The sequence below is a fragment of the Canis lupus genome, chromosome 10, assembly GCF_048164855.1.
Source record: "Canis lupus baileyi chromosome 10, mCanLup2.hap1, whole genome shotgun sequence".
Lineage (NCBI taxonomy): Eukaryota > Metazoa > Chordata > Mammalia > Carnivora > Canidae > Canis > Canis lupus.
The window spans coordinates 66366143-66392998 of NC_132847.1; the positions used below are offsets into that span (position 1 = coordinate 66366143).

At 46.9% G+C, this 26856-nt stretch overlaps 1 protein-coding gene across 11 annotated transcripts in view; it reads right to left on the reverse strand.

Annotated features, from left to right (window-relative positions):
* The window catches only part of PTPN3 (protein tyrosine phosphatase non-receptor type 3), a 141438-nt gene that overhangs the window by 23798 nt on the left and 90784 nt on the right, over positions 1-26856 (reverse strand). For 9 of the 11 annotated variants that reach the window (XR_012038463.1, XM_072842274.1, XM_072842275.1 and 6 more), the window contains 10 exons: positions 26264-26351; positions 23391-23479; positions 22262-22325; positions 20573-20745; positions 16700-16834; positions 13803-13979; positions 4037-4223; positions 3788-3865; positions 2506-2562; positions 1314-1470 (listed from right to left, as the gene is read on the reverse strand). Coding sequence is in view for 10 of the 11 variants with exons in the window: in XM_072842274.1 (XP_072698375.1) it covers positions 1314-1470; positions 2506-2562; positions 3788-3865; positions 4037-4223; positions 13803-13979; positions 16700-16834; positions 20573-20745; positions 22262-22325; positions 23391-23479; positions 26264-26351 (1205 nt within the window). In the remaining variant the exon portion in view is untranslated. Of the gene's footprint in view, positions 1-1313; positions 1471-2505; positions 2563-3787; positions 3866-4036; positions 4224-13802; positions 13980-16699; positions 16835-20572; positions 20746-22261; positions 22326-23390; positions 23480-26263; positions 26352-26465; positions 26736-26856 lie in introns of those variants that run through there. The other 2 variants (XM_072842282.1, XM_072842283.1) reach the window with 2 other exon arrangements.

The window sequence follows — 26856 nt, forward strand, 5'->3', positions numbered from 1 at the left end:
GAGAGCAAGAGAGAACACAAGCAGGGGAGGGGCAAAGGGAGAAGTGGGCTCAACCAACTGAACCACCCAGGTGCCTGGAAAGAATGCTTTTAAAGTGGGGTGACTGGGTGGCTCAGTGGTTGAGCGTCTGCCTTTGGCTCAGGGTGTGATCCTGGGGTCCTGGGATCAAGTCCTGCATCGGGCTCCCTGCAGGGAGCCTGCTTCTCCCTCTGTGTCTCTCCCTCTCTGTTTCTCTCATGAATAAATTAAATATACATATATATATATATATATATGTATATTTTAATGTTTTTAAAGAGACCTCACTTTTTTTGCTTTTGTTCTGACCTGGTTACTCTTCCACCCACCTGTCTCTCCTTCTATTAACAACATGGTCCCACAGAGCCCAGGCGACCTCTACCTCAAGGCCATTGTCAGGTGGGAGGCTGTGGCATCAAGGTTTGGGGGGCACGGGAAGGGATCTGGAGAGATCTGGTGAGGCCTCACACATGCAGCACAGCTCTGGGCTTGGAGATTTATGGAAGCAGAGGGAAAGCAGGTATGAGGGGGACCGGGGGCTGTACGTACACCTGTGCAACCAGAACAGAGATGTGGCAGGGCCTCGAGTTACACACACATTTACCTTCAGTATTTTTAACCTGGGCAGAAGGATCCAAGGACTCGGCTTGTTTTACAACAACAACAACAACACAAATAATTGTATTTAACAGCGGCCATCCTTCAAATGCCCACCAGGTATCAGGAAGCACTCTAGGTGCTTTCCAAGTATAAGCATCATTCCATCTTTGCTAGAACCCTGTGACAGAGTGGTTATCGTGCCCTTATTCTACATCGGAGGGAACCGACGCACATACTTGGGTAAAAACTTGCTCGAGATCCCTCAACCCAACAGAGGTGGAGGCAGGATCACCCCGGGGACAGCCAGGCTCCTGCCCCACTTCTGCTTTACCGACGTCAACAGAACCCAACACTTTACGAAGGGGCTGAAAAAGCAAACATGTGCAGGGCCAGACGGCGAAGGGAGGGGCGTAATGTGGGGGGAGTGGGCCTGGGAGGAATCAGGGCTCGTGTCCTGGCTAGAGGGGGTGGGTAGGTGCTGCCTACCTCCAGAGCACTGGCCCTGAGGGGCTGGGCCCCGCGTGGGCGCATCTTCACATTTTTCAAGTGAGAAGTCCCACATCCTGGTTGTCAGGCGAAAGGTCTCCATTTTCCAGTGCTGGCTACGAGCTCAACATTTTCAAAACCACGGAATGGGCCAGAGAGGGCCCTGCTTCCCTGAGGCCCCGTGGCTCCTCCCCTGCGGTGGCTGTTACCTTTCCTCCGGATCACCAGGGCCAGCTCCCGCGTGTGGGACTCCCGGCTGGCTTTGATGAACATCACCACCTGGTCATGGGTGTGCTCTGAGATGTCCCGGCCATTGATTAAGACGATTTGATCCCCTTCGTTCAGCTTAGGAATGCAGGTGTCCGCCTGGGTGGAGAGGAAGAGCGAGTTTCTTCGGTTACCATAACACAATCCTCAAGGGCAGGACGCGGGCGCTCTCGGAGCCCAGACACCTGAGACCAGGTGCGGGTTCTGGTCTCCCTCGGGGGCGGCCGGGCCATTATTTTTACATCCGCTGCTACGCGGACGTGGTCGCTGGTTGTGGGAGTCTAAAGAAGTGCTGCTCACGACCTAAGTCATGCGGCATTTCGGAATAAAGCTACGCAACGTACTGAAGCCATTTCTCTACGAGAGCCAACCTTCACCTATTACTGTAATGTCGTCACCGCGAGGCTTCTGATCTTTTGTTTTCTCGATGTGCTGCTAGAAAATGGCTTGTCAGCCGAACGTGAGCGTTTGTCTATCTTGCGGTGGAGAAAGCCTCTGTCAGCATAAATAACCCCAAAGGCAGAAGCCAGCACGGAGAGAAGAGTGCACTGAACAGTGTAGGAATGGAAGCCCTCCTGACCTGTGGGGCCATAAGCAGTAGGAGAAAGCAAACTACGTGCTGAAGGACCACTTACGAGTAAAACCCCCGAACTAGTTCCTCCTTAGGAGACGCAGTGAGTGACTCTTGGCTGCTCATCTGCTCCAGAAAAGCAAATCCTCTGAGGAGGCCTACACGGAGCGCAGAGGGCAGGGTGCTGCTGGTGGGACGGTGGGTGCACGTGCACAGAGTGAGCAGAGCAACACACTCTGCGCCTCAGTTTCCTTTTCTTGAGAGTACTTCTGAATGTTAAAGTGCACACCAATCACTCAGGAATCTTGTTAAAAATGCAGACTCTGGTTTGGGAGGTCTAGGGTGGGGCCTGAGATTCCGCATTTCTAATGAGTTCCCAGGTGATGCAGGTGCTACCCTGACTAGCAAAGTTCTGGAAAAACATGGGTTCCACACTTTCTTTCCATCTATATGCATGCATTTACACACCCCCTTTGTTGCTGGCAGAGAAACAGGACACAGAAATAGGAACGTTAGATTTAATAGAAAACAAACGTAGGCGAGAACGAAATATGTTCACTTACAGGTGACTCTGGGTTTATCCTTGATACCACAAGAGGCATCTTTTGATCCACTCCTCCCTATAAACATGTTAAATTAAAAAAAAAAAAACAACAGAAACACTTGAATAGCTCATAGCAACAAAGACATGCAGATACTGCTGACACATGGAGGGTTCAAATTCCACTTTACCCTATTCTAAGCCCAGGGAATCCTTTCAGAATTACAAGTTTCCTGACTCCTTGGGGTCTAGTGGGATAACCAGAAGCCTCTCACTGCCACCCCTACGATTCCATGAACTAAAGATGAGCTCGGAGGGGTCAACGTTCTTTTTAAAAATGCAAACGTGCTTAGAGGACTCTAAAAGCACAGCCTAGAAGTACTGCTGGGAAGGGAGTTTCCAGCATCATTGGAGAGAGAAGCTGTAGGAAGTCGTCACATGCCTGAGGGCAGGTTCCCAGCACGGGGCTGGGTACAGCACAGGGACTCCGTGGTGGCAGCGGAGACCACCTGCCCTCATTCTGCTCTAACTTTGTAAAGGGCCTGAGGGTACCCAACATTTTAGGTAAGGGAGTGAGGGCTCTGGTGCAACTACTGACCTCTGCCACCACGAGGCCAAGAGAGCCACAGACCATTTGTAAATGAATGGGTGTGGCCACGTTCCAATAAAACTTTATTTTCAGAAACAGATAGGATGAGGCTTGTGGGCCAAAGCAGGCAGATGTAGGTGAAGGCCCTGGAAATGGCCCTGCAACTTGAGCTGTTTCTCTCTCTCATCGGCTTTAGTGATGCCAACAGGTTCCCTCAAAAACCCCTCTTCTGGCCAACTGTGTGTCATCTCTGAGCCCTAGTACATATTTCTAAAACGGGTTTAAAAATACCACCTTCACCGATTATAAGCACTCAGTAAGGCGACATAAAGAAGCACACAGCATGGGGCGCCTGGGTGGCTCAGTTGGTTAAGCGTCTGCCTTTGGCTCTGGTCATGATCCCAGGGTCCTGGGACCGAGCCCCACATTGGGCTCCCTGCTCAGCGGGGAGTATGCTTCTCCCTCTGCCTCTGCTGCTGGCTGCTGCCTCCTCTCTCTCTCAAATAAATAAATAACATCTTTAAGAAAAAAAAAAAAAAAGAAGTACACAGCAAGTACCAAACACAGAGTAGGTCCTTGGTGTGAGGCAGCATTCCGGCCACTTTAAAACCTCCCCAGTTCTGAGGGCTGAGCCAGTTTCCTACTGTAGACTTAGGCACGCAACACACTCCTAATGGAAATTTAAAAGCCACCCTTAAAAAGACACACAACTTACCTTCAGATTAAATCCAAATTTTCCATCTTCATCTGGTGTGATGCGGATCAAAACTAGGTAGCCGTCACCATTATCATTCTGGAAAACATTGCAAAAATGATTAATTATGTTACTTCTCTCTCCAACGGGTGGTGAGGAGGTATTTTCTCTTGGTCCTAACCACGTAAGTTGCCCATGAGGCACCTCGGCACAGGAAAGCCTGAGTGGTCGCCTGGCCGCTCAGGTGCCACAGGACCCGAGCTCACCCACCTTGTCACAGTAGTACTGGCTGGAGTCCTCGGTGGAGCCCCCTTTGGTCACCCTGTGGAAGTCCTCTAAGAACTGCTGATCGACGCCCTCTGGTGAGCAGGAGCCTGGAGCATTTGAAGATGGAGACACAGAACTGGATGACTTCTGGGTCAGGCAGCTTTGTGCTGGATTGTTCTCGGATATACTCCTTCATTATGGGGAAGGAGGAGATATCTTAATAACTGGATTGACATTTTAGCAGAGCAAGCATTACTGACTTTTGGGGCCTGGCATCCCAGGGCTGTCATGAATCCCTGCAACCATAGAAGAGCTCCAAAGGTCAAGCCGAGGGCTCTGGCACACGTGGGGGCCCACTGGCCACCCTTCCCCTTGTCTGGCCAAATATCATCACATTTCGGGGAAAAGGAACAGGAGAGCAGGGAGGATCCAGGAGCTGCTGAAAACTCAGCTCCGTTCCCAGCTGCTCTGAAGGTGACAGGGAAATGTGCCAGCTACTTTGGTGGCTTAATTACTGAAGCTCACTCAGATGCATGCCTCCATCCCTTCTGAAAGCTTTTACCTTCCATTTCATTCCTGCTGTTAGCTCTGTTTCAGTAGGACTCTTGGCTGCCCCCCCCCCCCACGCCCAAATAGGACTAATGTTCCACATCCAAGATTTACATTAATCCTAGTTTGCATTACTTGCTGTGACCTCCATGAATTGTCTACAATGAGGTTATACTTTCTCGCCCTCTCATTTATGTCCTCCCGTGTCTCAGAGCCCACACGGGGTCCGATATGGTAGCCCCTAGTCATATGTGGCCATTTAAATTTAAATGAAGATCAGGAAGTTCCTTGGTTGTATCAGTCTCATTTCAAAAATGCTCAAGAGCCACAGACGGCTTGCGGCTCCTGTTTTGGACACATCATTTATAGAAAAATTTTCATCAGCATGGGAAGTTCTATGAGACGGTGCTGTCTTCGAGGATTACAGACTATCAGAACTGAACACACCTCTGAGGTCCTCGGTCCAACTCCCATTTCACAGATGAAGAAACTGTGGTCTAGAGAGGCAGTGACTCACCCAAAGGCACTCAGCTTTCCCCTCATTTCTCATACAGAATCTGATGGACTGGGGTCCCCAAGCATCGCTCTCTTCCAGGCCACGCCAAGTCTGTTCCTAGGGACCCCCTCCCTCTCCACCACAGAGGGCTACGGGATTAACCATCTCAGCTGTCACTGTGTAGGACACTCGACTTCTCTGCATCACACACACCTACACTATCTCCCTTCCAGAACCACAAGCCTAGCAGAAGATGCCTTAAAATGCCTACAGCCTATAGGGTTTTCCTTACCTTCTACCGACTCTGCCACATTCTAACCTCATATGGACTCAGGAGATGACTGAGGTCAGTAGACAAGGCATTCAGTGACACATAATAGGCAAAAGACGGTTGCTGCTGCCTCATTAAATTTTTATCTCCAACCCTTCTCCATGGATTTCTCATTAAATTGGGGCTTCTCGGTTTCCTAGCAAGTTCAAATTATCTCACTCTAAATATAAAATCTGTATCATATTCACACGATAAATCACAATCTCAATTTATGTGGATATAAAAATTCAGTGACAGACCAGTGTGGAAATTACACTGCAACATGCTAGAAAAGAGTTTGGCCTTATGGCTTTCCAGTTGCTGGGCGAGGGAAGGGGTGCAACGGATGGGAAGGCATTTCAGAGACAGGATATTTGTTAAGTAAAGCTATCTCCCAGTGGTAAGTTTTCAGAGTGAAAAGGAACAAATCTTTAATTTACGTAAAGCTTTAAAAAAAACTTAAAAAATTACCCCCAGGTAGGGTAACTCCACCGTTTTAATGTTGCTAAGAGCACCCCCTGGTGGCAAGAGGGGCAACTGCTTTGACAGTCGCTAGACCAACACCAGGCCAAACCCGGTTTAGGAAACACTATTTCCAGTTCTAGGGGTGGAGCTGAACCTTTAACATGAAGTTGCGAATAGCAAACACACTATTAGCAAACGTTTGGAAGACTCTGGAGGCTGATAGTCACAGAACGGGTGAAGGGCGTATCAACAAGGAAGCAGAAGAGCAGGGTGACAAAGCAGAAGAGAACAGACTGATTTCAGTAAAATTCTAATTTTATAGTCATTATATTTAATTCCTACATTTTGGATGTATGGCTTACATCACATAAAGTTTTGAAGTATTTTTCCTTTCCAGTATAAAATGTAACAGGTCTATCTAACGCAGCCCACAGTGCTAAAAATAGTATGTTCAAAGCCATTATGCGCCCAATCCTATTTTCTGAGTAGGGATAGAGAGGTTACTTTTGGAGAGCAATTTATTAAACATATGACGATTTTTTTTCTTGGCTGATCAGCTATGTGCAGACGTTCCCTGTAGGCTGCAGTAACGTTCTGCTCAGCGTGGAGGCTGGACAGACAGATGGTGAGGAGGACATCAAACGAGAAGCAACAAGAACGTGGCAGCTGGATGGATGCCAGGAGTGAAGAGACCAAACCAAGTGGGCTTCCTCGTTCCTTGGGGCAGAGTGTGAGGTGCTAGTGAGGGGGGGATGAGGGACGAGGGGAGCTGCCGGGGGTACCTGGGTTCTAGGGAAAGGAGTAGGGTGAGCCGGAGCAAGAAGACAGTGTGGGCTGACAAAGCCAGTATCGGGGAAGTGGTCTGTCCCCGAGGCAGGAAGGGAGCACTCTTCAGAGTGCTCAGGGGACTCAGGAGGGACTGTCACTGAGGTCTGGGAGCCAGAGCAGCCAGGGGGGGACTGACCACCTCCAGCTCCCTGGGGAGAAAGGGGCAAGGACAGACCGATGGGCAGACCAGGGGGTAGTCACCCTGAGGAAGCAGATGCTTCAGAACTGCAAGTGCCATCGACAGGTATCAGGAAGAGAAGCCATGCCAGAAGTCATTTCTCAGAAGAGAAGCAAAGCCAAAGAAGTTATAAATGGCAGGACTGTCCACGAAAGGAAGCCTCCTGCGTGATGCTTCTCTACACTTCCCTAAAGCCTACGAAAGGACGATGACCTCTACCCTCAAGCAGTGCTCCACGGAGGGTGTCCGGCTCTAACCGGGTGCCCGGGGAGGAGGCGTGTGCTGTGTCATGTGATGGGACAGGGGCCATTGGTGTCACATTGGTGTCACATTTCTCTCTCGAGCCTATGAGCTTCTTCAGGTTGGAACAGACCTTCATCCTCTTTCTCTTTTTCTCCTAGTACATATGACAGCCAGGCACGCGGCAAGTGCTCAAGCCAGGTGCTGAGTGCATGAAGGTGCTGAAGCATCTGGGCTTGGCCAAGTTACTCTAGAAGAGCACAGAACTCACTCGGTCCCCTGGAAGCAGAGGTGGAAAGGTGGGCTAGAAAGTTCCCCGCTCCTGCGAGCTCAGAGCTTCTGAGAGTGGCACATTCCTATAGGTCCCCTGAGGCTCTTGTTAAAATGCAGACTCTGATTCAGCAGGCCTGTGGTGGGCCTGAGGTTCACATTTCTTTTCTTTCTTTTTCTTTAAAGATTTTATTTATTTATGCATGAGAGACGCAGAGAGAGGGGCAGGGGCAGAAGGAGAGGCAGGGAGGCAGGCTCCCTGCGGGGAGCCTGATGCGGGACCCAATCCCCAGACCTGGGATCATACCCTGAGCTGAAGGCAGAGGCTCAACCGCTGAGCCACCCAGATGCCCCCTGAGGTTCACATTTCCAGGGAGCACTTAGGAGATGCTGATGTCCTGGCGCTGTGGCCAGAACAGGAGTACGAGGGACTAGAAGAAGGGACACTGGCTCACTCCCAATGCCATGTTTGTGTTGAATGGGATTCCTGGAGAAATTTTTCATGTGGATTCTTATCTTCACATCAGGGTCACTGAATGGCAAACAGAATACTCTTTTCAAGTGTGGGTTATGACTTGGAGACATTCTTCATGTGATAAATGCCAAGAGCCCAAGATCAAAATGCACGAAGTTGCTGAAGTGGCTCAGGGGGTATGGTGCACATGGGTTGCTTGCTGGGCTCTCCATCTCCTCACTAACGGAATCATGGGGTATGCATTCATCCCGCACCTCAGGCTGCCCCTCAGACATTAAGACATCTCAACAGCAAGAGAGCACTTGTTACACTTCTGTCAATTCATGCTTTAGTTGTCAGATAAGAGTTTCCTGCCATGTGCCCTGCAGCAGCACCCACCGCATGGCTCTGCTCACCGATGACAGCATCAAAGTAGATCTGTTTGCTCTCCTCGTGGCATATAAATCCCGGGTGATGCTGTTCCTAGGCTATGGGTACCTAGCATGGAGGCGGCAGACGGGGCGTCCCACTGTGAAGACGCAGGAGTTTGCCCTGTGACCATCTGTACATCTGTCTGTCCAACCATAGCAAGTACTCACTGAATATATACCAAATGCCAGGCATCATGCCAGGTCTGGGGGAAGGAGAGGTGAACAGGGCACTATCCTTGCCCTCAAAGAGCTCAATCGAATAAAATCCTCATGCTGTAACTGAGACGCTCAGACATCTGGGGAAGAGCGGGGAGCCAGGAGAGCCTTCACAGAGGAGGGGAGCACTGGACCCGGCCTTTGAAAGACGCATCAGCAGGAGTCTTAAGAGGTATAGGGAAGAGGGAAGGAGAAGGTGGTTGAGGCAGATTACTAAGAACAAAAAAGACAAAACAGCAGCACGTGCAGAGGCATGAAACTCTGAAAAAGCATGGGGTGGGGAGGGGGGGGCGGTGATGTGCGGGGGCACAGATTTCACAAAGAGAAGCCCGTCAGCTCGTGAAGGAGGAGAAACCCAAGACAGGAGGACACTAATGGGGCACTGTCGCGACAATCCTGTGATAGATGATGGTGGCTGACCCCGGGCAGTGTGGTGGCATGGGGCAGGGGTCCGATTCAAGGCAGGTCTGGGAGGAAGATTACCAAGGTGAGAGCCTAGCTGAGGAAGGGCAAAGAAAAGGGAGTCGAGGACGACTGAAGCTCCTGATATGGGCGCAAACAGGGTGGTAGCGAAACGTGGCCCCCCTCGCCAAGGTCAGGAGGAGCCACAGGTAAGGACAGAGAGATGACAGGTGGAGACGGGGGCCCTGGGGTTTAAAGTATCAGTCATATGGGATCCCTGGGTGGCTCAGCGGTGACTTTGGCCCAGGGTGTGATCCTGGAGACCCAGGATCAAATCCCGCATCGGGCTCCCTGCACAGAGCCTGCTTCTCCCTCTGCCTGTGTCTCTGGCCTTTCTCTCTAGGTCTCTCATGAATAAAAAAAAAAGTATCAGTCATACGTCCCAGCGGGAAGGGGTCCCCCAGATCAACGTGGTAGGGGCCACTATTTTTCAATTGTTCACCCCACTTGCAACCTGTGACCGCCAACCTGACCCAGTGAAAGACGCCTACTGGTGCACCTGGTGAAGCCGCCACAGGGAAGGCTGCCTTTGAATCACCATTATTTGCTGCTTGTAACATTCAGCTGCAAAATAAATGACAGATGCCTGGTGGAGGACAGGCGAGGTGCAGGGATCATGGACACAGAATGGCTCAGCCCTGTCGCTGGCTGGCCTCCTCCGACAGAGACCCTTATGTACACGGGTCCCATCACCGTGTCCAAATCCGGGTGTCACCCCCTGGTACGGGTCAGAGGTGCACTCAGAGAACAGTGACTAGCAGGCTGGAGGACGGACAGTGGCTGATGGAGCAGGAATTCATTTAAGGGAGAGCAGACGGGGTCGCCAGGGAGAATTAGAAACGGACGCTACTTGTGTTGTTCTAGAAGCTCCAGGCAGGGATCTGCGGATGGCAGTGCTCGTGCTGGGTCAGCGTCAAGGACAACACTTCCTGCGATGGAAAAATCGGGCAGTCGAGGCCCAGAAGAGGCTGCCACACCGCAGGAGAGCTCCCCGTTGCCAGCGGGGCGCCTGGGTGACAGGTGACAGGGCCCAGGGCGTTCCTGCACAGCCGCCGGGGCTGCCGAGGGCATTCCCAAAGTCCCTCTCAAGGCATGGAAGTTCTTTTTAGAGGCTTTTAACAGTGGTTAAATGCACACAGTATAAAATGTACCATCCTAACCTTTCTTCAGTGCACAGTTCAGTAGCATTAAGTGCATTCACACCGTTGCGTGCACAGTTTTGAGATAAAAAGTGACAGCTGCCCCGTGTCCTCTGGAACAAGGCAGGCTCTAAAGAAAGGGGCAAGCAAACATCGGGGCATTGCGACACGAAGCCCCGCTCCCTCGGAGGACCCGTCGGGACAAGTGTGAAGAAGCGCCCACCGCAAAGTTCTTGGAATACAGCCCTCCTCTGCGCCCAAGTGGGGTTTCCTCCAATCTCTGCTGTGCAAAGTCGCTTTCCCTTTAGGGAACCTCCTCCTCCCCCGCCACGTTTTCTGGGTGGTGGGGAGTGATGGGATTGAATTTTTATTTTATTTTTTGCCATGATGGAAACTTCCTTTTCTGTAGAGTTCGGCCTTCGCTCTGAAGCAAGCCAAGGGCCCCGGACGGGCTGAGCGAGCCCTGGGAGTAACAAGAGTGCAGCTGACTCGGGCACAAAGCAAACTGCCAAGGATTCATAACTATAATCATAAACTTTGCTGTGCTGCTATAAATATGGAACGAGCCGGAGGGTGACTCACCCGCTAAGATAATGTTCAGAGAGCCCGAGCCGCGCCGCTCTGGGTTCAGAGCCAAAGTCTATCTGCTCTTTTTCTTCCTTTCTCTTTCTTCTTGTTTACATGGGTACAGAACGTTACACTTAATTCTCCTTTCTACAAGGAACCCTCCGGACTGTCTGGTATTATTCATCTGACTTCTCTGACAGAATGCTTCTTTTCGCCTCTTTGCACAACCGGGCTGCATAAAACATGCCAGACGTTTCTTAAATGCCTTGCAAATAAATACTCAGGTAACTACCTGGCTTCCCCCCACACACACCGGGCACAGACCAGCCTTTCCTGCTTGCCTTGGGCAGGGGAGGGCCCCAAGACTCTCAGGGGAAGGGGGTGGCAGCTGCCTGAGGACCCAGCAGGCCGCAGCTTCCTGCCAGCAGGAAGGGGTAGCCCCCTGCCCCCCGAGGTGGTAAGGGCTGCCATTTTCAACTGCTCACCCTACTTGCAACCCATGGCTGCTAACCTGACCCCGTGAGGCGTCTACTGGTGCACCTGGCGAAGCTGCCGCAAGCTGCCTCTGAATCAATCACCTTTATTTGCTACTTTTAACATTTAGCTGCAAAATAAAAAGGGCTCCAGGATGACGCATCTTACAAGGTCTCATGGAGGAGTTTCAGAAAGAACTGATGTGCAATGCGTAGGGGTGCACGGGGCCTGAGATTACTTGAATCAAACAGGATTTAAGGAAGTGAATTTTCAAACTAACTTCAATGAATGTAAATTTTTTTCTTTTCTTTTTTTTTCTTTTTTCTTCTTTTTTTTTTTTTTTTGTTTTTTGTAAGTAGGCTCCACGCTCAGCACGGAGCCCAACTCGGGGGTGTGGACTCACGACCCTGAGATGGAGACTTGGGCTGCCATCAAGGGTTGGCAGCGTAACCAAATGAGCCACCCAGGAGCTCCTGAATATGAATTTAAATAGCCCTACATGGCTGGTGGCTTCTGTGTTGGACTGTGAAGGTCTGGCTGCTCCACAGTGCAGATCACAGCAAGAAAATCTGACGTGGGACACGTAATTGGGCTTCTCAGAACCCTCAGACCGTTCCCCAAACTTCTTGCTTGTACCTAAGTGGCAGACAATGCAACGATAGAGGCTGACAATGTGCCAATATTTGCTCGGCTGGCCTGGAGGCCCCTTAAGGCAAAGACTTGTCTAATTTGCCTTGACGTTCCCTCTGTGAGCAGCATAGCGTGTATGAGGTGTGCTGCTGCACTCAGCAATGCACGGAACCCTTGACAACATTCACGCCCCGCCAGGAAGAATCCATCTCTCTCTACCCAGCACCAAGTACTGCAAGCAGCACTTTCTGTGACGATGGAAAGAGACTCTCTCTGTGCTGGCCAGTATGGTAGTCACTACCTACATGTGGTGTTCTTGAGCCCCTGAAAGGAGGTTTATATGACTGAGGAACGGGATATAACTGTTAAGTAACTTAAATCTGAACACCCACTGGTACCTACTGGCTACTGCACTGGTCTGTGGAAGTCTAGATGGTCCACAGTTCCATGATGGGACTGCAAGCCACAAGAGGGAGGGCTGGCAGGGACAGTGTGACCGAGCTTCCCAGAACCCCCAGTCCATTTCCTAAACCCTCTTTCTCCTTTCCCCAAAGCCACAGGACCCCACCTCCGACTCCAAGGGGCTCAGGTCATGCCTGCCTGCCTGCCTTTCCTGCCCGGTAGATCTAGATCTGCAAAACCATGGTGTCACACAAAGGAACTCACGCCCTTCCACACTGTCACTTCAATGGGGCTGCAAGTTAAAGCAAGAGATAGTGATCATTTCAACAAAAGCATCATCCGAGCTCAGGTCACAAGGAAAGAGTGACCAGAGGATTATTTACCCAGAGGTGTTAAGAACACAGTTAAGCTGGAAACCATGTTTGCTGCGGTCAGAGACAACAGAGAGGTAACAACCTCACACTATAAGTGGGAAGATTTGCAATTCACCTGCGATGTCTAGAATATAATCAGGATGCATTTAATGCTTTAAGCCTAGCAGCTAGAGTGGCAAAAATTGACAGATTAATTGAAGTGCCCTCTCCCTAATCCCACGCTCTGAAGGGAGGTGTTAGGTTTCTATATATCAGGTATAGTTTGGGCCCTAACAGAATCAATACCCAGTGCCTCTGGCTGACTCCCTAATGGTTGATCCAGTCCTCTCATACTTCAGCTTAAAATGTCATTTTATTTATGATTAGGGCTTGTCCACTTCAAAAATTTGATTTAGGATAGCTTACTCTAAAATGTATGGATACAGAAGAATTGTGAATTCATTAAGAGAAAAAAAAAAAAAAAAAAGACCCATGAATAAGACAAAGAAGAGTAGGGACTACACCAGAAACCTGTACTAAGGGAAGTCCATGCAACTGACCCTTAACTTGGAGCTCTCAGTTCCCTGGCAATCAAGACAAAAAGGAAACTTCGTGAATTCGATACAGCTTACTGAATAATAAAAGAACCCAAGCCAGTACTTTTGGAGAGACAGTTTTTCCTGGCCTTAAGATGTGAAGGGAGTTTGTCACATTTAAAAAAGCAAAGCGGGGACATACAAGAATTTAACGTGAACTGCTGACAAAAAACTTAACAGAAATTCAGGAGACGTTCTACGCACGTTTTTGCTTTACACTAACAATTCATTAAAAACAACCCTCTCTCCCCACCCAACACCCTGAGTGCCTACTGTGGATCTGAGAAGGCTTTCTGTGGATGGGTCCACATAAGCATATTTCCAGCAATCCAGAAATCTTGCAGGGGTAAAACTCTGACAATCTAGAGAAATATTACTATTCAGGTTAACATAACTATACTTCTGGAATGTGAACTGATTTAAACTGGGCTTTGATCATCAACTGGAAACTTATTTAAGAAATCTAACACGTACGTGGACGGTAGGTCTTTGTCATACAAAAAAGAAGTGTGAGCTCGAGACCCCAGGCACACGGCTTGTCCTCCTGTGGCAGAAGGGACAGCCTGATTTATGCTGCCGTCCTGGCACAGAGCAGCCTAGGGAGCTGGCTGCAGGCTCCAGCTCTTGACTTAAACGGCTCTCTCTGGGCCTGGGCAAATTCCTCAACAGCCACCACAAGCAGATACAAAGAAGAGAACAGGTTTCTTACTCTCGGTGCGGGCTTCGGTTCTGAGAAACCTCGGATTCGCTGTCTTTTGGGGACAGGGAGCCCTTGTACGTGTAAAACACATCTTCGGTTTCGGTAATGTAGGTCATCTCGTTCGCAAGGTTATCTGCAGAAGAGTGCCGTGGCTTTCGGATTTCGTGCCGGAGCCGAGGACTTCGCCTGTGTGGGGAAAAGGTCGAGTGGGAAGTGTTGAAAGCAAATTCCACTGAAAAACTTTATCAGGCATCGGGATCTAACTTTGTGCCCTGACCTTTCTAAGGATGCCTTGGCAGACGCTGTTGGAAATGAAGAACCGGTTAACCCGTTAGTACACTGCAATCCACCAAGGGCCACACGAATCCTCGATACTCTCAGCCCCGCAGTGTAGCCTCCAGAAAGGAAGCCTCAGCCATATAAATAGGCAGACGAGACTAATTTATGCCCTTTGGGAAGTGGGGAGTGTTGATTTAGGGTGGGTTATTCTTCTGGGAGGACTCAAGCTCTTAATGCACAAAATAATAGGCTGTACTGACTACTGATCTGTTCTCCAGATTCATTCAAACACCAGTATTAACTAAAGGGTTTAGAAGCCAAAGGTTAGTTTTTGGCAAAACCGAAACCTTACTACAATTATATCCCTTCATGTGAATTTCACTTAATCCAAGAAGAAAGGTTTGCTTTTAAAAATATATCCTCTATGCCCTATGAGATGGGCACGGCAGCACCATCCCATTCCCCTGATAGCAGCAGCAGCTGTGTGGCTTCAGGCAAGTCACACCACCTCTCTGGGCCTCAGCTGTACCTACCTGCTCCTGAGAGTGAACCAAATGAAGCGATGTTCCCCGGACATCAGCTCCTGTAGTGGGTGACCCCAGGCTGCTGAGCCACCTTCTATTTTCTCTCTGTGTTTCCACCTCCTTCTTCCTTAGCCATTTCTCCTGGACACCGTCAGGGCCTCCACTATTCCTATTCCCTTGGGGCCCAGATAATCAATAATACTGTGTCCAGAGTAGGGGAGAAAGGCTTGTGACTCCTCAGGAGGGGACCTATAAATAGTAGTAGGAGCTCCAGGCCACGGGTGTGGCGACATCAAAGCCCGCTGTTCTCCTGGATGCTGTCCTGGGCCTCTGCTCTGGGGCCCTGGCATCGCTGCCTTGGAGGCTTTCAGACCAATTAAGCTGCTACTTTACAGAATAAACTTACCGTTTTAGAACGAAGTACCTAAATCTTAGGAAACCAGGACACAAATCTACGTTGTCATGTTAAGATTTCTGACACTAAATACCATCAGCATCTCTGCCTAGAGCATCTGGCCCCAGGGCAGGGTCCTCACCCAGCCGTCTTGCACAGTAGCTCCATTTGTGCCTGTTAGGATCTCCCTTGGTCCTACATTAAGCAGGGCACGGGATATGAGCACTGGGGGTTGTATAAGACTGATGAATTACTGACCTCTACCTCTGAAACTAGTAATATACTATATGTTAATCAATTGAATTAAAAAAAAATAAAAGAATATGAACTCTGACCCAGTGATACTAAACTCAAATCCCAGATCTAACCTTAGATTACTTATATTATTTCTCTGTGCCTCAATTTACTCATCGGTTAAATGGAAATAATAATAGTATATCCTCATACAATTGCTGTGAGGATGAAATGAGTTAGTAATAAGTACTCAAAAACACTATTATCATCATCACTGATTATACCTATTGAGGCAATAATAACGAATAATTGTTCTTTTCAGAACCCCTTTTGTGTCTGCTCATTTTGTATAATTTTCCTTAGACTTTCTCAGGCATTACTATTCAGTGCCCTAAAGAATGATGAATGTTCAAACATTCTTACTGCTTTTATCAAATTTACTGAATTCCATGGATTCTTTTAGAATTCTTCCGATTTCTAAGACATACTGTCCATTTCCATTTACATAAATTATTATACAAATTAAAAGGGTTTTAAGTTAGAGAAAAAAGAAAGAGAATCTCCCCCAGTCCTCCTAGATCCCTCCTTGGCAATTTACAGGTCCACCTGGGTCTTCTGTGAAATGAATACAAAGCCACAGTCTCTAGTCCTGCGTGGAGCTGGGGCAATGTTTCTGGCTTAGTTTCCCTCCTGCTGACAGTGCCTGGCCATTTTGGACACGTTCACAAAACTGATCCAATGTCTCTGAAGAACCATTCTAATAAAATAATGATAATAATTCCACCTCATTTAAAAAAAAAATCACTTACAAAGCACTTGTACACTGTCATTTGTGGTGATTGTTTGAACCCTCTGACAGATGGGAATACTGAGACCAGAGAGGTAAAGAAACTTGTGAATTAACAGAAAAGCCAAAATCTGAGTCTGGGTGATGCAGCCACACACGTCCTTCGCACTTCGCCAAGTGCAACTTCCTTCCTGTTAAGCCATCATGTTAAATGCTGGCAGGCTACTTCCCCACGTGCATTTGCTACTACTGTTGCTGAGGGCCACGCATCCTACACCGTATACCTTTACCACGTTCTCCCCTAGTTCATTTTGTGTGATGTTAATGGAAAAACAGCTTAAATAAATCTCAGCGGGCTTCCTACTCACAGGGCTTCCCAGAATGTTAATCTGCCAGTGAGCCCCTTAATTCCAAGAGGGGTGTTTTTTTCAGTAGGCTGTAGTTCTCAAATTCAGACCAGGCAAGTTTTTTAAAAAGGACATCCCAGCATTACACACTAAGGAAAATGTTCAGCTAGGCTTGCATGTTTCACAAAAACAGCCAACTGTTAGTTCTGTAACAGCCAAGCATGCAAACATAAACTCCGACTACAGGCCACATCTATATTGGGAAAACTTACAAAGCTGAATTTTTAAGAGACATAAAGTGTTTAGTGGTGGGTAATACAAAAAAAAAAAGGAGGACGTACCAGTTGGGAGTGATGGGAGGGGATCGAGAAGGCAGGCTCTTGGTTTCTAAGTGCTCCACTGATAATGATCTCCGCATGGCTGGGTTCCACACCATCCCTCCAATCACCTTTTTACAATACTGGTTATTTACAGACCTGAAAAACCAGATGCAAGGTTCACTTTCTACATGGACAGACGTGTTCAACAAGAAATTACAGCATATAATAAACAGTCTATCTATGCTCCCTTTCCGATGAAGGGCTGGTTAGCACCTGGATGACACCAGCCAAGGTTACAAGGAGTAGAGGTACACAGATCACAAGTGGTTCCTTTCTGTCCTGGCTTTTTCTTGTTGTTTCTTCTCTTCCGGTGAAAATATTTTCTTGGGCCTTACTACTGCAAGCAATAAAGCTGCTTTAAGGATATAACCAAACCTTTCCACGAGATGAGGAGGAATTTTCAGGATAACACGCATAAAGTTCGCATAATGTCAAGGAATGTTTGCTTCGCTCACAATGGCCTGAATACAAACATGAACCATCCTTCCAGGAAGGTGCTCTTTGCCATCCTAGCTGGCAGAAGCCATGAGCCCTAAATCACAGCACTCTTTGAAAGAAGGCCCGAGAACATGCTTCGGCAGCAGAGTTCCATGCCACGTGCTACATGAACGGGACACCCTGAGGCTGACTTTCATGTTTTATTGACACCTACAGAATTTAAATCTTATCTAATGAGACCCCTCAAGGAATGAACTACTTGAAAGGATGGCATTTGAAGTCAGTTTAAAAGAAACTCAGTTCTGACATTCCTAAATTTTAAACAATGTCTTAAGACCCCAGAAGAACACAAAAGTCCCCCTAGAATATCAATGTGCTAATTTACAGTAACAAATCTCCGTTGTCACCCTGCTCAAAATGCTCACTGCAGCATCACTGAGAGAATCACATCAGAAAGCAAATTAGCATTGATTGAGAACACTGCCTCAGAACAAGGGGAGCACGTGAGAGGACTCACAAGTTTAAGGTCATAGTTCCCCATAGTATGTGTCACGGATTATTATTTTTTTAAAATATTTTATTTATTCATGAGACACACAGAGAGAGGCAGAGACACAGGCAGAGGGATAAGCAGGCTCCATGCAGGGAGCTAGGTGTGGGACCCAAACCCGGGTCTCTAGGATCATGTCCTGGGCCAAAGGTGGCGCTGAACCACTGAGCCACCCGGGCTGCCCATGTGTTACAGATTATTAATAGATTCTCTTTGATTGGGGCGGGGAGGAGTCCCAATGTCTCTTAAGTTTGCAAAATTCTGATCAAGTTCCTTTTATGTGGAACCTCTATCAGGAGGCCCCATATGCAAATCTGTGTGTGTAGCTCTAGGGTTGGGCAAATCATGTAAACTAAGCCTCAATTTTCTCATCTATGAAATGGACACTGTGAGGGCTGAAATTTGCAATACAATGAAGTTGGTCTTAATAGTAAAGAACTGCTGATCCATGCCCCCCAACCACCGATATCCCAAATGACCCCCAACGGCAGATTAAAAATAGCTCAAGTTCTTGGACTCTTGAATGTTGGCTGGCCTGTGACTGCTCTGACCAAGAGTAGCTGTGCCAGTTCTGGGCCTGGCCTTGATGATGACTGCCTGCTTCTGCCTTAGGCCCTTGGAGCCTGAATTTCTGCACAAGACATCAAATGACCCTGCTGGAGAGTGCACATGAAGAGGCCCTGAGAGCAGAGAGAAGTGGAGGGTCCAAGCGAATCCAGCCTTCCAATCATTCCATCAAGTATGGGAGCCATGTTATCTTGGACCTACAGCCCAGCCCAGCCCAGCCCAGCCACCAGCTGCTTGTCGCTGAGAAACCCTGGTCTATACTACATGGAGCAAAAGAGGTGGCTGGCCAAGCCCTTCTCAATTTCTCAATTCACAAAATCTCAAAATAGAACAGAAAGATGGTTGTTTTTTTGTTTTTAAAAGATGTTATTTATTTGAGAGAGAGAAAGAGAGCGTGTGTGTGCGCAGGGGAGGAGCAGAGGGAGAGGACAAGGAAACTCTGCTGAGTGCGTGGGGCCCCATGCGGGACACAATCCCATGACACTGAGATCATGACCCGAGGCAGACGCCTAACCAACTGAGCCACCCAGGAGCCCCAAGAGGCTTGTTCTATCATACGAAAATAGGGGTAGTTTATTTTGCTATAATGGATAAACAGAACCTGCCCACCTCACCCCTAACTCTGTGTTGGCTGTATGTTACAGAAATGAGGAAATTCGGGACACCTGGGTGGCTCGGTGGTTGGGCATCTGCCTTCAGCCCAGGTATAATCCTGGAGTCCCAGGATCGAGTCCCATTATCAGACTCCCTGCATGGGGTCTGCTTCTCCCTCTATGTCTCTATCTCTCTGTATCTCTCATGAATAAATAAATAAATTAATAATAAATAAATAAATAAATAAATAAAATCTTTTTTAAAAAAAGAAAAAATCAAACAAATTCAAACTAAAAGTGATGCAGGTAGTAGGATTTGAACTCAGTTTTCTTAGCAAAATCCATGTTTTCAACTGCTCCCAATTCAATCCTGTCAGCTGGCCTGAAGGCTCAGATCCAACTAAAGTGAATACTATATTCCAATAAATTACATCTGTGACATGTTCAGGAAGGGCTACTGAATGTATAAAATACTAGATGATATTATAGAAGCTAGAAACTTTGAAAATATATTTGTTCTTGGTTCATCAGAAGTTGAGAGAGAGCACTTAGCACCATAAATACTATCACTGATGCTAACAGAAATACTAATTGAGTCTATAAAAAGCTACCTAATGATTATCAACATAATGGGAAAGTCACTGGAATAGTCTGATACAGTGCCACGTAGGAGATAATGGTTCAGACAGGGGGCATTGTTTCATTAGTAAGAGCCACATCAACAACACAAAATTATGAAAACAATTTTTCAAGTCAACAAACAGTTTACAATTAACTTGATAATTTCTGTTGTATCTTTACTTAGAAAGGCAGTCTTAGGGGGCACCTGGGTGGCTCAGTGGTTGAGCGTCTGCCTTTGGCTCAGGCCCTGATCCCAGAGTCCTGGGATCGAGTCCCACATTGGGCTCCCTGCAGGGAGCCCGTTTCTGCCTCTGCCTACGTCTCTGCCTCTCTTTGTCTCTCAGGAATAAATAAAATCTTAAAAAAAAAAAAAAAAAAAAGAAAGGCGGCAGTCTTAGAATAAATACACAAAAATACAAACTGGATTAGTTTAGGAAATCCACTTTAATCTAAAGGTAAAATTTTATAAGAGTAATTTCTTTCGCTGCACTGCTCATGAAATATTCTGATTATCACTCCTGTAGACACTAGTACACATGGGATTGTTATAAGATTTAAATATAATTAAGTATGTGCATGGTACAAAGGAAACAATTGCCAGTTTTCGTTATTGCTGTTATTTTGTGACTGTTATATGTATTATGTCCCAGCGTCACTTGACTCTGGGAAACTTCATCTCTGCTCATTCACTATTCGGGAGCACTGTATCGAATTAACATTCTGTGGGAGAGCCTGTCTTAGTACCACGACAACCCCCAGAGTCACTGCCACGTGCTTCCCTTACAGGGACATGGAGTGGGAGCAGTTGTAATTCTGGCTGCCTGGGCGCTGCCCGGGCAACAGAGTTGTGGAGGCCGAAAGGAAGGATGAGAACACGAGCAGTACCTGAGTCCTCGTGGAAGGAGACCCTGCTGTCCCTGGAGACACTTTCAGCCGTGCAGCTCCAGCTCCAGTGCCTGGGGTCCCTGGATGATAGCAACCCCTTCCCCCGAGGATGTCTACTACCCGGCAGTGACCAGGACATATTTACATCTCAGCCTACTGTGGATACTTAAGAATACTCACTTTTTCAGGTTCCTAGAGCCCATAGTCCAGTACTGAGACAGGACATTCTTTTCTTGAGGTAGTAGCTTCTTTGCCTGAAAGAATGTATGATGCTCGACACAGGATTTCCACAAGTTTTTGCAAGATCGGTAATTTAACATGTTGAAGGCCACGATATGTTCCCTGGATTCAGTCTGGGGGAGAAAAACAGAGTAGAGATTTCATCTCCACAGGTGAAGGAGCAGAGGCTCACAGGTGTTCTGTGTCTACACCAGGTAAGGTGCAACAGAGAGCAGAAAACCAGCTTCAAAATGTCCGAGGCCGTAAATCAATGTTACAGGAATATTCAGGAACAGGATCTGTTAACCATCTTATTAATGTGGTAAAGATGACCTGACTCTACTCTTTACCATCACTTGTGATCCTTCATGAAGACTCTGATTTTGAATGTGCTTACATTCCTAGGTTGGATATATTTGGAGCAACCAGAAAAAGGCTGTGTGATACATCTTTTAAAATTTAGCTCTGGGAAAATCTCTCCTGAAGAAACACACTCTTCCATTTCTCTGCAACTTGATATTTTATAAGCCTGTGGATTTCTCTATTTGTCCCCCGAGCACGGAATTAAATCAAGTGCTCACATATTTTCATTTTAATGATTTCCTTGATCTTCAACTACCTAAGCTTTTCTTTTGTTTTCAAATTAAATTACCACCTTCTGCATTTTGGGGCCACTTTCAATCTTGCAATGGGGTGGGGGTCAGAGGAGACCCAGATTCTAGTTCTAGTTTGAGCATTAGTGTCCTCATTTCCAAGCATTCACTGCTATATGGAGACATTTTAAGTACATATTATCTCTGAAACCCTGGAAAATGAACATAGCGACGAGAAGTAAAAAAATATAGAGTATAACAGGACAGAGTGTGGTATCGTGGAAAGAGCAGGTGTCTCTGATTCAAATTCAGAAAACTGTGGGAGCCTCAGTTTCGAAAACTTTGAGTCTTCTTCTCTATCCAGAGTCATCTGGAGAAGGGTGGTCACCTCTTAGGAGACATATGCGAAGATGACTGTGCATTTTATTTTTTTAAAGATTTTATTTATTTGAGAGACTGAGAGTGAGCATACACACAAGCAGGAGGAGGGGTAGAGGGAGACGGAGGAGCAGACTCCCCGCTGAGCACAGAGCCCGACACAGGGCTCGATCCGAGGACCCCAAGATAATGACCTGAGCCAAAGTCAGACGCTTAGCCAACTGAGCCACCCAGGTGCCCCTCCTGTGCACGTTAAACACATCAAGGGAAGGAACTCATCTTGTTGACATTCATTGCTACTCTGTGTGGGCTCATGCCAGGTGCTCTGACCAACGCTCTTTCGTTTAATGTACTTGATTCCCTGAGAGGCAGGTCCTACTGCATTCCTGGAACAAGACAGCTTGGGCTAAGGGAGGTTAAGGGACCTGCCTGGCTGGTCAGTGGAGGTGGAGGAGCGATGATCCAAACCCATCTCACTGACTCCCAAGCAAGTTACATCTCCAACCAGAGAAGCACAGGGAATTCTATGGGAACTCTGGATTCCGACTCCCATTTTCCGTCCACCACACGCCAAGCTCTTTCTCCCCCAACAGATGGCCAGCTGCCTTCACCTGCCGTAGAGCTACTGGCTGAGGTGGCTAAAACCTCAAGAAACAAAGCAAGCACAGACATAACTCACCTGTTTTTGTCGCTGATGTATAAAGAACTTTTTCCTTTTGAAAGAAATTTTTAGAATGTTCACCCTGCAAAAAAATAAAACACACAAAAGGCACATAGGGATCAGATGGGTGGCAGCTGACACCTCTCCATGTGTGTCCTCTACTCTGTGACCATGAGGAAGGCGGGCTCCTAGCTTCCGAGAATTTACCTCAGGGTAGAAATGATGGCAGCTCGTTGCCTCGGCCAGATACCAAGGAGCTGACTGAAGCTGAGGATCACATAAGGGCCGTTGGATTATGACGTAACTTTTAAAGAACAAGAACCATGGGCAATGTGCTCTCTTTGTGGTCAGCTGCTTTTGTGATGTTGCAGCTTGGCCTGAGCTTGCGTGGGTCTGGGGAGAACGGCTGAGGGCAGCGTGGAGCAGCAGCAGGAGGACAGGAAGCAGGAGGACAGACAGAGCTGGATCTACATCCCAGCTCTGGTACTTTGTGGCTGCGTGTCAACAGCTCCTCTATTATTTGCATAAGGACACGATTAGAGCTCCCACAGACAGCATTTTTATACACAAGTCCCCTACTAAAAGCTTTACTAGCAGTCCCTCAATTAAGCCTTGCAACAGTCCTGAAATCCATGATTATGCCCATTTTCGGAAAGCAAAACTGAGGCTCAGAGACCTCACCTAAATGCTCAAGATCATGCAACTAGGAATGCGTGGAGTCCCACATCAGAAGTCCATGGAGAGCACTGCCTTCTTCAGAGGGTCTTGGGAGGATTCAAGTCTGAACACTTGGTAAAGGGCCAACTACTAACTGAGGAACCACACTGACAATACAATTCCTGCCCAGAGGAAGTTCTCTGAATTCTGGCCAATGTGCTGCCCAGGGCTTGTACCAGTTTATCCATGTTTCTAAAGAGTATCCCAACAATAGGGTGACTGGGGGAAAAGGATGCCGGTGAAAACCCAACTACTGGTCCCAAGTACTGAATCTGGGTCAAGCCTCCCAGAGGTCAGAGGTAAAAACCTAGGGTAAAGTCTCTACCCCTCCTTCAGAAATAAAAGTTTAAAATTAGACATAATGTTTCTTTTGTTCGGCATATTTTTAAAGCATGATTCAGAAAAATAATTAGAACTGGTTTGCACTTACCAAGGATAGAAACTTGTGCAAATATATTTTCGGTACACGGCGATGCCCGCAGAAGCAATCCCAATCATTAGCTCTAAATTGTGCAGATCCTGTAAAAGGGAAGAACTCAGATTCACAGCGTGTCACAGTCATGCCGATGCCCTCTGGTAACTCAAGCACCCACGCTTTTATAAATAGCAGTATGTATAAGCTCCAAAGGGAAAACGTTATGGAAAACAGGCAAGGGATACTTCAGATCCAAATACTCAGCACCAGATGCTTCTAAAGCGAATGCACACTGCCTGGCACCTACACCTGGGTCCCAGCAGCTTAGAGACTCTGTTACCAGGCAGGTCCACCCATCATTCCACAGAATCTTCAAATGAGCATCCGATTATACATTTTCAACAATTAGATATCATGCTGGTATCAGAAAGGCCTCACCCTCTGCACAGCTTCCCACTAATCTCAGCTCCCATCACTAAAAAGGCGTTAGTTATCTATTGTTTTGAAGGGGAGGACTGCTGTCTTTAAATCCAACGAATAAATAAATATTGCCTATAAATCCAGTACACTCCACATTCATTAAGAGCCTGTGTGCCACGCATTGCCATTGACAATGAAAATACAGAAGATATGGTGACTAACTACAGGGTGTTTTAAAGTCATTTAAGAACAAGGTGAGTACAATAAAATTTAAAAATAAAAGGGCTCCTTCCCCTGAGTCATCTATATCCCAATTTACCCAATCAGATACTTGTAATTATATTTAAAAAGGAGGGGGGGGATCCCTGGGTGGTGCAGCGGTTTGGCGCCTGCCTTTGGCCCAGGGCGCGATCCTGGAGACCCGGGATCGAATCCCACGTCGGGCTCCCGGTGCATGGAGCCTGCTTCTCCCTCTGCCTCTCTCTCTCTCTCTCTGTGACTATCATAAATAAATAAAAATTAAAAAAAAAAAAAAAAAAAAAAGGAGGGGGGCACAGTCTGACTTAGTTACCACTGAGTGTGAATGGTAGGTTTGCCACTTACTAGCTGTGTTATTTTGGGCTATTGAGCCTCAATTTTTCCTTTTGTACAAGAACGATTATCAAATTCACCTCCCCAAGGGTTTTTATCAGGCTGAAATTAGAGAATATGGGGCAGGTGTAATGAACTTTCATTCTCTTTTGCCTCTCGAGACATAGAGGGATAAATCACTTGTGAACAGTGATGTGAACGTGGGGAATTAGAGAAACTGTCCAAAGAAAACAGTGCTGACACATGCAAAAGTCCGGAGAGCATTTACTATTGGGCAACCCACTGAAATCACATGCGTCTCATCCCCGGACGGTTACTGTTCACTAAATTCCCATGCCCATCCCCACATTTCTCAGCAGGGCCACATGACCAGGCACGGTCAATGTTCTAGGAGAAGTGATGGGTCTCTTCTGGGCTGAATCATTTTAGGAGCTGCTACCCCGCCTTCCAGCTTCCTCCTTCCTTGCCACAAGCATGAGGCCATGTGTGAAGCTTGTGAAGCCACAAGACGGAAGCAGCCTGGCTGCCAAGCAAGTCACTGCATGAAGGAAGGCTACTCTGGAGGGTTGTTGGGACCCATCGCAGCTTTTGAACTACTGAAGAATGAACTTTATGGTATTGAGTTATTGATACTTAGGGGGTTTCGGGTGATCCAGCATAGCCGAAGGTAACCCAACTCCCTCTGACACCTTGGGGGGTGTCAGCCAGGCAGGTAATCATCTGGCCTGAGGTCTCTCATGGGACGCAAGTGGTGGGGAGAGTACAGATCAACTCAGACACATATAAAGCCCACTTCACCAGTGTAGAAAGTTCTCGACAACATTCTACAACAAATTATTATTTGCAGATGTAGTGAAAATTAACCATCAAGTCCCAAAGTTAGTATTTTCTAAGATCTCATATCTTTTTCCTATTTTATTACTTAGGTCATAACTTGCCTATCACAGGGTTATAAAACTGAAGAGGCACAAAAGAAATGAAAGTGTGTCTATGAATTACAAAAATACTCTACAGATGTAAAGCTGGTCATTTACTCAACTTCCCTGAGCCTCCATTTTCTCAGTGTAAAATGGGATGATCAGCATACCGATTTCACAAGATTGCTAATAATCTTTAAATGAGACCTTGTGGTCTTGTGAAAAGCATCTGGAACAATGGCTAGTACCTATTAGTTGTTCAACCAATATTTGCTTCCTTTTGGACATGATGTGGGACAATTACTGGTAGAAAATATAAAGATTGGATGCCAATTAGTGCTGGGGTCACGTACTGAAGCTGCTACTTGTGTGCTATGTGACCCTTGAGAAGTCCCTGAGTATCAGTTTCTCCATCTGTAAAATGGGGTAATGAGGATACTCACCTCATGGCATTACTGAAATAAGCAAGCCACTGTGTCTGGCAGAGAGAAATTGCTCAGTCATTGAAAGATATTAGCCAATTTTATTTAAAAGGAACAATCAATTTAAAATAGTTTTCAATAATTTTTAGAAGCGGTCATATTTGAGCAGTTAGCTGTATTTTGAGCAGCACGGAGATGAAACAGTTAAACCCTTGGCTCATTAAAGCATCGCTCTAATGAGCATATACTTCCTTCGCTTCTTTAACCGTAACACGAAATCATCTTACAAAAACTACTTGTTTCTAATCCCCATGACGCCCCTACCCCATGGAAACATGAAACAAGCAACTGGATAAATAACCAACCAAACTCAACATTACTTTATAAAGTTTCTAAATATTGTTTAGGAAGGTCTTTTATTATTTATTATTATTATTATTATTATTATTATTATTATTATTCTGGAAAAGGCAGTTTCAAGAAGTTTTAAAACTTTCAGAAGTTAATTTCTGAACCCGACTGGGCCAAGGGTACCTACCCTACCGCCGTGCAGCTCCACTCCATAGAAGTCGAGGGTCCGTGCTATGTTGATGAAGCAAGATTCGGCTTCTGATTGCTTTAGCCCACTACAGAAGAGGAGAGAAGACGCAGAGTTTGCCAATCAATAGAGTATATAATTCCAACTTTAAAAATAAAATTCCTCTCCAAATTCATAACATTGTTGTAAGGTCATTAGATACCTTATGTTATAAATCTTAAACAACTTAACCCTGGATCCTACTAAACCAGGACCTTTTCTTGTCCACCGAATAGGACTTCATCTAGCTTGCTCCATCCTTTACTAAATACTACTTCTTACCCAGTGGGCTCTCAGTATCAGATCCAGAAGACTGCCACCTTTTGAAATTCCCACCTTCCTTGTTCCAAGTTCAGGTCTCTCCACCTTTATCTATTCTTCCGGCAGCCTCCAGCTCCCAGACGTCACTGGGCTATTTTAGGATGCTGGCTTCTGCCTGGGAAACAATTCTGGGAGGGAGGATTGGCAGTTGCCTTTTAGAAGGGACGCTGGCTGCTTGGCCTTTGTTTTTTCAGCCTTCCAGAGAATGGCAGGTCCCTTGAGACCTGGTCTTC